General features: G+C 33.1%; 1 protein-coding gene across 1 annotated transcript in view; it reads right to left on the bottom strand.

The window, feature by feature from the left end:
• Positions 1–10,516: 10,516 nt before the first annotated feature.
• LOC119840902 (knirps-related protein-like) overlaps positions 10,517–11,659 on the bottom strand; it is a 54,356-nt gene continuing 53,213 nt past the window's right edge. The window contains exon 4 of the mRNA XM_038367677.1: positions 10,517–11,586. Within this exon, the coding sequence (XP_038223605.1) occupies positions 11,289–11,586 (298 nt within the window). The 3' untranslated portion in view covers positions 10,517–11,288. The remainder of the gene's footprint in view (positions 11,587–11,659) is intronic.

The raw sequence follows: 11,659 nt of genomic DNA, 5'->3' as shown, positions 1-11,659 counted from the left end.
CGGCTACAGTTTCAGTATAAACGCATATATCAACGCAAAACACAAGAGTTAACTTCATAATATCAAACACTGAACCATTTAATTTCCAAATTCGTAAAACAGTTAAGCATCTCAAACAAACAGACATAAGTATTGATCAAATGTTAACTGTGGGTTGAGCATGAATAAGTCATTAAAACATATCGCTGTGAACCTGTGACCTGTGTCTTCATAGCTCGATACACAAATGTCTTTACGAACATACGGGCATGGGGGACTATTTCGTGTGTATATCAACGCGTGCGATATTATATCGATCGTTGTTAGCGGCTTATGATGATGTGTGTTTTTGTTGTAATGTAATAATAATCTAGATATATACCAATACGAATATTGAATTAGTGTATTTTATAGGTCTAATAATTTATTAAATAACAATCAATGTATCAATAATAAATCCTGTGGGATCCGTGTGAGACCTGTGAGTCTTTAAAACGTAGTACTAATTATAGTGTGGTAAAAAGACAGAGCTACATACTTTCTCTAGCTCCGTTACTTTTCCATACTGGAATTAGTAGTTTTGAGACATCACAGTCACTCTGAGATTAGCATCAGTTCTCTAAAAATAAATCGTCAATAAATAAATAATCAGTCGTGGCTCAGTGGTGCGAACCTCGGACTTCAAAATGGATAAGTCGAGGTTCGAGACCGGGCGAGCGTGCAGGAAATAAATTGATTTTTCAATTTATCTGCACATGTGGATAACATCACCACTGCTTAAAATGGTGAAGGAAAACATCTTGAGGAAACCGACATGTCCAAGAATCAATAGTTCGACGACATGTGACTTCTGCCAAGCCGCACTTGGCCAGCGTAGTGGATCATGGCCTGAAACCTCATAGGAGGCCTGTGTCCCAGCAGTGGGAACATGTATGGACTGATGATGATGATGATGATGATGAAATGAATAATATTTTTGATTACCCCTGTCAAAAATTGGATACTATTATTATAAGGAAGCTTGCTGTTTTTAAATGATTCAGGTGGGAATATTCACTACGCAGTAGTAATTTGGTATAATTTTTATATAAAACATAAATAAATACGTACAATTAATGAAACAAAAAACAAAATAATCTCTTACAGTATAATCTCCTTTCCATTTAATTAAAAAATAACTAAATTTATAATTATTTTTAATATAGAGTGCTAACGTAATAACCTCTTTGCTCTATAAAATCGTTAACCTGTTTCATGATCTTTTGGGATGGCACATTAAGGTCTTAGGTTTCCATAATAGGTACAAAGTAGGTTCGATACAGACCGAGTGGCCTTTTAGGCGGATTGCTGATGACGACTGAAGAGAATCGCGACTTTTAGTCGCTGAAAGTTATGTACTTAATGTTATTTAATTAGATTATTATCTTTAGTTTATATTAAAAAGCAAAGTGGAGTTTCTACAAAGTTAAAATATACAATGAGAGGATTATGATAGGACCGTCTTTGCGCTAACTTTCTATGTAAGTAATTTTAGGTTATTTCTAGAATTTGCTAAATGTATCTATTTTTCGTTTTCCAATTGCATATGATACTATCTGATAGATTAAATGTATAATTTGCACCATCCACGAAAGTCGAGTAAACTTGTTTTTATGGAGTTTTGTTCACCGACATATTATGACTAAATAGCATTCTTTCGATTGCTTAAAAGTCGACTATAAGAATAAAACTTTCAACGATGTCTCGTGTATAATAGAGTAAAAAAATGGTTTATTGTGCGGTATATTTTGAGTACCCACAATAGCCCATATGTAAATTATTCCAAGCAACTAAAACTAGGGAATAAGAAAAACTGAGGCAGGATAGCGTATACGTAATCTCATCAGCTACATGTCTCCTATAATCAAAAGCATAATACTCAGGCTCATTTCACAAGTCGCTCTTGTATAACCAGCCTACAGCGTGTCGTGAGCGATCCGTGGCCTGTCACAGGGCACAATAATTCTCGAATCGGATGTTTCCAAAGACAAATGGTTAATACGACATACATATCATAGTACTTTATTAATACATTATTTTATTATTCGCATAATAATTATGTGGATTATAAGTGGTTTGTGATTTATTAAAATATATTTATTATAATATATCTTTCAAAATTTCTCATTTATAAAGCATTTCAATGTTATAAAACTAAAAATTAAACATATTTATTATTAAATGCAACGTATAATAATTAAGTGCATATTAGGGGAACCACTAGGGGATGCAAGCCACCAGTGACTTGTGGTTGATTCTTTGAGGGAGAAGATAGAAACGTCAAACGGCGACGATGGATTTTTTTTAATTAAAATCGTATGATACAAGGCAATAAGTAACAATTGAGATTGCCTATTATAACAATTATTATTACAATTTATACATTTTAGTTTAAACATCATCCCCGTGAAGCGAGTGAATTAGTACATTCTCTTACCTAACCTATAACAAAAGTATGGAGTTAATGATTTAATAATGATAATTGCACTAGTTCCTATCAGATCAGAAAATATTCAAAATAATGATAATTTTATGTCATCGCGGACAAATGAGCAGGTGGTTCGCATGATGAGGTAAGCGATCACCACCGCCCCGTCTCTGCGGATGCGCTGGCCGCACTTAAGAGGTAAAGGATCGACGACTGGAAAGAAGGAATGGATTCGGAAGGGTGAGTGTGAGAAAAACGGGCCTATCCTATGGATATTTTCAGCATAATTATCTTATTTTTCTTAGTGTTGTTAAAATCGTAATTATTTATTCTTAAACATAAAATAGACGAATTCTAATTCTGACTTCATTAAATATTAAATAGATACAAATTTTTACTCTAAAACTGGTTATAATTACATTACAATGTTTACATTTAGCCATACAAAGATGAATATAACATGTAAATAACATGTATAAAAATGTAATTTACAATTGTGTGTTAAAATACTCCATTGTAATTTAATATAGGTGCGAATAACGCGAAATATTAAAACGAAAACGCATTAAACATATAAAATAAATGATGCGTCGTGATAACGATTCGAAAATGTTTATTATTATAACAGAAGTGCATTCCAAACGCCCGCTAAGAAACATTATGAATAAATTTTATTGTTAATAAAGGACAGTTTGCGTCATTATTATTTTACTCAATATTTATTATATATCACGTTACTTGATACACTTTCAAAATAAAAACCGGTAAGGTAATATCGGTAAGAACGCGACATTGTCCAGTCGTAGCTCGGTGTGTGTCCAATTATTATGGTTATTTAATACGTGGATGTATTTATAATTTCGGTTAGTTAACGTAATTTATTAGATTTTGTGTTATATAACCTGGTGGCGCTATAATGTTACAATGTTTAGAGGATATCCTATTTCTCAACCGACGTCCCGAAAACGTAGGAGGTTCTTAATTCGACTGTATGTTTTGGACTTTGTTAGGAACTGCTTATATATTCCTTGTCTTCTTTTTCTTTTTTTATGTCACAGTCGGCAATGGAGCTGGTGAGTCGCCTGATGGTAAGCGCTACCACCGCCCATGAACATTTATAGAGGCATATGGTCCATTGCAGACCTTACGCCTCTTAAGAAAGGATTGCCGAGAGGAATAAAGGAAAGGACTGGGAAGGGTAAGGAAAAGGATATGGGCCTCCGGTTCCCCCACTCACCAAACGAAACACAGCATAATGCTATTTCACGCCGGTCTTCTGTGGGGGTGTGGTACTTCCACGGAGCGAGCTGGCCCAATTCGTGCCGAAGCGTGCTCGACTTCGTTTGCTTATACATTTTAAGTTATTTTAAATTGCAGACCGAAAATTAAGTTTGCATAAGTATAGATATGTTTGGGTATTAGGTACTAATATGCTTTATGGATTTCGTTCGTTTAGTTTTTTAAGTTTTGTTTACATCAATTTGTTAAAAAGTTGGCAATCCTATCAATACTGTTAAATCGTTGAATCTTTGACATAAATTAAAAAATATGTATTTGATTTTTATCAATTAACTTTTATCATATACAAATTAGGCAATTCATTCATCAGTAAACCAGTTATGAAACGTTTATAAAAATAACTGATAGGCTTTAATTTGTTCAGATATATATGTAGATATATCCATAGTTAAAATTTAATTTGAATTCGTTTTATTATGTCGTTAACGATGTTATTTCTAATATTTAGTTTAGAAAAGGTTTTCAGTTGGTTTGTTTTTTTGTATGTGTTACTTCAGAAATTCTGAATGAGTGATCCAATTTCGATGATTCTATTCTTATTTCAAAAATAATAATAAATATTCCATTTAACTTAAAATAATTGTTTTTCTTATTGAATTATTAATTAAATTGTGAATGCGGCCTCCACATTTTATTTTGATATTCAAGTCGTCTAGTCTAGCCTCTAGATACTGTCGTTAGTCATTATTAAACAGTTAAAGGAAACAATTTTACTATATTTCTTATATTTGAAATGTAAAAAATATTAACGCGTTTTATAATTTGAATAATGCAAGAGCAATATAGAGTCAATTTACAATACGAGGATAAAATAATATCGGAACTATAAATTAAAAATGATATACCTAGCTCATATTGTCCAATAGCACCTGCAATATACCAATGAAAATCATTACAGTCCGCGCACAATAACTTGGTGCCTATGAGAATATCATAGTTTGTGGTGGACGATACTTTGAATTCCTCGATCCAAAAATGGGCGATCTTCTATCTGCTTGACTGAGATGTTGGGAAGTTGTATCTATATTTTGTAGCGAAAACATTTCATAAACATGATTCAGAGAAATGTTTTAGATGATCTCTTTTTATAAAAGAGTGGACAATCGAGATGGTAGTTCGGCTGATGGTGAGCGTTCGGCCCTCTGCCAATGCATTGCGTATATAATGTGTAGTTAAGTTGAATTTCAAACGAGTCCCATCATTTCGTACGCGGTTAGTAAGCGAAATCTCAAATTTGTAGTGATCTATGTTTCTTGTCGTCATATATCACCCCCCACTGCGCGGCCCGCGACTCCCCATTATTTTTAATACTTACTCATACGGTTTGCAAAAAGTTGATAAATATTCCAGCGAAATTCACTCCGGTTGGGGTGATGGTCAGTTTTGCTGGATTCCTATACGTTATGCATTTATCATGGGGAGCAATAACAGTTTATTGTCGCTTCGGATGTTTTAATGTGGTGCTTTTGTGTTAGGATGATATATGTACGATGTACTCCTGCATTGGTTCGCTTTTCTTTCAGTGTGTGTGTGACCAATATGTATTTATACTAATATTATAAGGAAAGATTTGTTTATTTATTAATTTATTTATCTTTGGGAAACAAACAATTCATATATATTATTTGTATGTAGTTTGTAATATTTTCATACGAAAGTAACTGAACCGATTTTAAAAATTATTTCACCATAAGAAAGCTGCAACTCCATTGTATAACCATATACGTACCACGGGAGAAGCAGCAGTATCGATAACGTTAAAAGTTAACGAATATTGGTAAACGGATTTTTAATAATATTTTAGCCAAAGTTATCGAATTATATTTATAACTAGCTGCACCCGGCAAACGCTGTTCTGCCTTACTCTGATCATTTAGAGGTATGAAAAATAGATGTTAGCCGATTCCCAAACATACCCGATATGCATACAAAATTTCATAAGAATCGGTCAAGCCGTTTCGGAGGAGTATGGCAACGAAAACTGTGACACGAGAATTTTACATATTAGACTAGCTGACCCGGCAAACGTTGTTCTGCCTTACTCTGATCATTTAGAGGTATGAAAAATAGATGTTAGCTGATTCTCAAACATACCCGATATGCACACAAAATTTGATAAGAATCGGTCAAGCCGTTTCGGAGGAGTATGGCAACGAAAACTGTGACACGAGAATTTTATATATAAGATTTGGAAAGGTACGAAGTGAACGTAAAGTGAGAAATTTTCACGAGAAATTATACAGTTGTCAGGCTCGAGCCAAATCTTAGGTTCGCAGTCATGTAAAGGGTCAGAAAATCGTCAAGTCGTTGTCGTCGTCAGATAATCTCACAACGTAGTGAGTAGCAAGTATTTGTCATATTATTAAAAGCACTGAGTTAGGTTCTTTATATTTAACAGGTTTCCGCCCGCGTAGCTAAACGAAAAGACAATCCCCGGTTTTTATCCAATTAAACAATTTCATCCAAATCGAGTAAGTGGCTATAGCGTAAAGAAGAGACAAACAGACGCACAGACGTACAGAGTTACTTTTGTATTATTATATAACTAATAACAAACGAAAGAAACAATTTTCTTTTCTTAAGTTAGTAAAAAGCAAACAAATACAGGGGACGTCACATTACCTATTACCACTCATTAAACCACAAATAATGATTTGTCCTGCAAAAGTGTGAATAATAATTAAGTTTACTCCAACAAAGGGCCCTACCATTGTATCCCAAACTTTTAATACACAAACCGTCGCGTGCGCACCTAGCCTATAAATTATAGCCCATTAGATTCTATTAGGGTCATACAGTTATTATTTATGACGTCTGTCACGGATCCATAAAACTCATATGCAATTTCTATGGAGGGGGGGAGATGGGAGGGGGGGGGCTAATTACATATTCAATACATAATGACCTATAACATGGTTATTGTACGTTTACTACTGTTACACAAGCGAATTGCGTTATTCTCGTGTTGGGATTTAGAGAACTGGATGCGGTAGTTAATTGTGAAATAAATGTAGTACGATATTCCGATTAATAATTATTTAGCAACATTTTTATGAGTATTGTATTTATAGAAAGTTACATAATAATTATTTTAAACTATCGTTTATGTAGACAGATTATATATCATGCAGAGTTTTTTTATGCGAAATAATGTTTAATGCGAGTGTATTTTATTGAGTCTAGTGCATATTAACGTTATACATACTTAATCTTTTGTCATATTTATATCAAACTAGGTTTTCGCTACCGTTCGACTTGTAAATCTAAACCATTATCGAATCCACCTGAAGACAAACAAGAAAAAAAATTAAGATGGCTTCCGCTGCATAGGAGTTCAGTAATAGACATATAGAGAAGAAAAACTGTTGGAATTTTGTAATTTGAAAGTGAATTGAGTCAAAAAGGCATCATAATTCATTTACCCATGGGAATGAGATGTTTAATAGCGATAAAAAGTAGCCTATATCACTGTTTATAAAAAATAAAATTAATTAAAACTCACTCATACTAACACTCTACATAAAATAAATCTCCAGGTACAGAAATCGTACCGAAAAAATTTAAGACGACGTCGCAACATACTCGTAGTAAAAACATGCAAATAAACACACTGTCGCATTTATAATATTAGGAAGGACTAGTATGGATTCCTAGCAAATTCATCCACAACACAATAAAATAAAATAATTCAAATATATAACCTATCCAGTAAAGCTAAGGCCGGCTTAAAGATGCACAGTGCGCCAGGTCAAGGAGTGCCCGCTCACATGCGCTGGCCTATTAAACACAGCCTGTTTTACTATTTTGAGAACATCCGAGACGTTTAGTTTATAGCCCGTCCTCTCCATTATGTAATGATGTAAATCTTTTTCGATACAACTGTTTGTAATTTACAGAACGTTTTGGTTTAAAGGTTTATTAATGACGTAGATACGGGTTTCATATTGCGCCATCTAGCGGCATGTTGTGCGAAGTACGAAATATAAAAAACAACGTTTTTTTTTTGTTTTTAGGTAGTATGTATTCCATTTATAAATTAGTTTTATCCATGATCAATGTCATTGTTGTATTCGAAATGTTAGAATAAATAATAAATTGAATAAACTTTAATATTGTTTTACACATTACTTTGGCATTAATACAATATATATTCGATCGGATGTTTATATTGTATAAAATTTTGGCAAGAATTTCTGATAAGATTTCTTTACCATTAAATTCTCATAAACACCTCTCATATGGCTGCAATATTTAAAAATAGTGTAATGTAAATAAATTATTTTGCATTTCATAAACCGTGTTACTTAGACAGTACCGATATGTATTTCTGATGACGCTATAGAAACATATAATAAAAAAATCGGGGTTACGCAACTGTTGTCGCGGTCGAAAATTGGATGGGTGATCAATTCTTTATACAGTTATTCCGTACTTAATTTTACCGAACACTTAATATCGCTAGTCTGACTCGCATTAGTACTACACCATTAGTACAAACAGACCTAACCAACCTTCCATTCCTCCCAGTAACACGTTTTATGTTCTAGCAAGAAGTTTGTACTGAAAAAATCGTACGTTACTCTAAAAAACTGTGTACATACATTATGGCAATTACACCCCTCCCATATTTCACACCTTTCTAACTGATAACTGGTCTCGGTGTTAACTCGATTGCGATAATTGTTTTCAATTGTTCACGAGGCTCAAGACACCTTTTTTAACCAACTTAGAGAATTGTCTTTCGATTGCATGTATCGTAATATTTGATATTTGTGAGTGACCCTGATAGATATTTTCAATCTTTAACTCATATAGGGTATATAAGTGATAACATTTTACGACTCGTAATGAATTGTTAAATCTCAGTTAGGATTCAGATAAATACAAGTACATAAATTGATTATTATAAACGATTAGATTCCGTTTGATCTGTGATCGTTGACAAATTTATGAAATGCAATAATTTATCGTTTTACGGGTAATATATATAATTTGTCATTTTGTAAATTATTTATTGTTTATATGAGAGCATAAATATATACTACACACTTAGCTCTATTTGCATGTTTGTATGTAACCGACCTTGAGACTCGATTTTAACTCACTTTAAAGGGTACCGATTCAATTCAATATGCTTATCAGGGATAAGGGATGTAATGACAATACAATAATTTGATAAGTTTCTCGTATTATCCTGATTAGAATGGCCAGGCCTAAATATTTCTTACTATAATCTGTAAGTTTTGTTTCAATAAATGCACATGTGAATGTACCTATAAATCCTCAAACTCCTTGTACAGATTAAAAAAAAAATTGTTGTGCCACTAACAACGAATTATGATATAGTCTGTGGCAGAACGTCAAAGAAACGAAACACGTGATGTAAGAGTATTTACAAATAATTGATGTACAATGATCTCTGACATGCGTTTTCGTAAATGTTCAACCGGCAAATTGTTAATGGACGTGCAATTTATTGAGGATTACACTATGCAATAATGCAAATTATCCCACTACATGTTATATATTTCTACGAATATGCTGTTTATTATTCCATTCGCCCTTGGGAATTTCATTACTTAATTGCCTTGAAGATCTAACGGGAATAATCCCATCATACAATAGGAGTATACATTGAAATTATACCGAATTTTAACATCAAACAAAACCAGTCATTTATTCGGACTGTGGTCGAAACTAACTAAACCAACTAGATACGTATTGCGGTAAGATTTTACTATAATATTATGATATTGAAGATGTATGTTTATTTTGAATAAATCCCGTTCAAACTCCGTTAAAAAGTCTATAGTTTCTAAATACTGACGTAAAACAAAATACGAAAAATTACTATGAGATGTAGGTAAGTTACTCAAAAAATTTTAGATCGTTTGAAAACTACACTACTTGGCTACAGGAAGGTCTTTATATTTGGGTAACGTTCGCTTTTGAGAGTTTCAGACAATCACTTAGTCCTAATCTAAAACGTCCATTTGAATTGAAAAAGAGGAATATTAAATTTAGATATATTAGAAGAATATTTAGCACTCATTTGAATTTCAATTTTCTCGATTCAGAATCAACTCATTTAAACTCAGATTTGTTGTGTTTTATTGGCAAATACAATAAAACAATAAAAATGAAGTACGTATGACATTTGAGATATTACTAAAATTCTATTACATACATCGTTGTAATGGACCGGCCACTACAACAAGAAGTGGTGGTAAAGAGCTCGAGGGTTAATAGTAAGGGTTATATCCTTTATCTATTATTACTAACAAATAAATAGGTATTTATAAAATAAATTGTGTTTTGTAAAAATATACCTTAATGTCTCTTTGATATAACTTAATTATAAAGAATCTTTAATTCGTCGTAATAATATGACTAATAAATTCAAACTTATTTCTTTTAATTATAAACTTTTACAATTGCATCGCATTTTTTTAAATTACTACCGAAATTCTCCAATAAGAAGGTCATTTCTATCCAGACAGATCGGCAAGAAAGTCAATAGTTACTCTTTAAAGATGTGCTTCCTAAATGGTCATATAATAGCTTGGAAGTTGTATCTTATTGGCTAATACGTATTTCGTATTGAGTGTATGTTTCAATACAAAATTTAATTATTATTATTGTACCGCATTATTTGTGAATTCAAAGAAAAATGAAACTATAGAGAGTTGCTATATCCATAACCTTCAAATTCTTATAAGAAATAGTCATTATATTATATGAAAAAAGGGGAATAAGAAATAACACAAAAAATCGAGTGCATGAATATTTTATTTTGTACGTCTCCGTGGAATGCATTTAAAACGTTCTAACTACAATACATTATTTACAAAAACATCATCCAAAAATACAATTACTGAGTATGTGTGAGTCTATATCACAATGAGTACAAGGAATATAAGGCCTTGAGCAAATATATAGGAATACAGTCAATCGAGTATATTCATTAACTAACATACAAAATTGTCATGAATTTACAAAATAAACAGCTGGACGTCAGTTCCAGTTCCATACGAATATCAATATAATCGTAACGTTTACGATACAATATGAATGTATATTTTCTCTATACATATAGAAAAGTACGCGTCCCGCGTAAATACTTAAGTACTGATACTTTAATATTGCGTCTATGACTCAGCTTAACAAACAAACAAAAAATACAAAAAAAGAAACAAAAACAATGCACCCGAAATACACTGGTTAAATCAAACACATTCAATTCTACTAAGGAATAAATTATATTCGAATACGCTATAATTTCGTTATACGGAATGTTGCACCCGGCTGCCATTCTCAATAAACCGACTAACTAAACCTAAATCTTAGATTACAATAATTTAATATTTACACACAATTTGTACATCCATCAACCGGGTATAAACCAATACACTAATCTACTTATATTATGTATTTGGATAGACTCTTTATTTGATAACAATGCGCCAAACGCGACGTATTTCGTCCTATTTAGTTAATCACAATCCGATTACTGGCCATCTCAGTTGCATTTAGGACGATCACGTCACACTTTGGTCGTTAGATCGAGGGGGTGGAGCTTGATCCTCTTTATTTGTGAGTAGGACACGTCCTCGTCCTCACTGGCTGACGCGCGGTCGCTCGCTGACTCCGGATCGTCATTATCTGGCGCTATAACTTCACTGTCGTCGGACCGCCGCCGGGCTGAACTCGACCTTCCGTCAGATTTCACGGACAAGTCCATTGGATTCTCTTGTAACGGTGATTCTGAGGTTCTCCTCTCTGCTGGCGGTGTCGGCACAAACTCGGCTTCAGATATGACATCTTCTTGTGGCGGTTGCGATCTTTGTTGCTTTAAAATCTCATCCAAGAAGAACCGTTTCGATGACTCCGTGTTGTGGTCGTCGATTCTCACAT

Source organism: Zerene cesonia, chromosome 7 (assembly GCF_012273895.1).
Source record: "Zerene cesonia ecotype Mississippi chromosome 7, Zerene_cesonia_1.1, whole genome shotgun sequence".
Taxonomy (NCBI): Eukaryota; Metazoa; Arthropoda; class Insecta; order Lepidoptera; family Pieridae; genus Zerene; species Zerene cesonia.
This window is presented reverse-complemented; position numbering and strand designations above follow the sequence as displayed.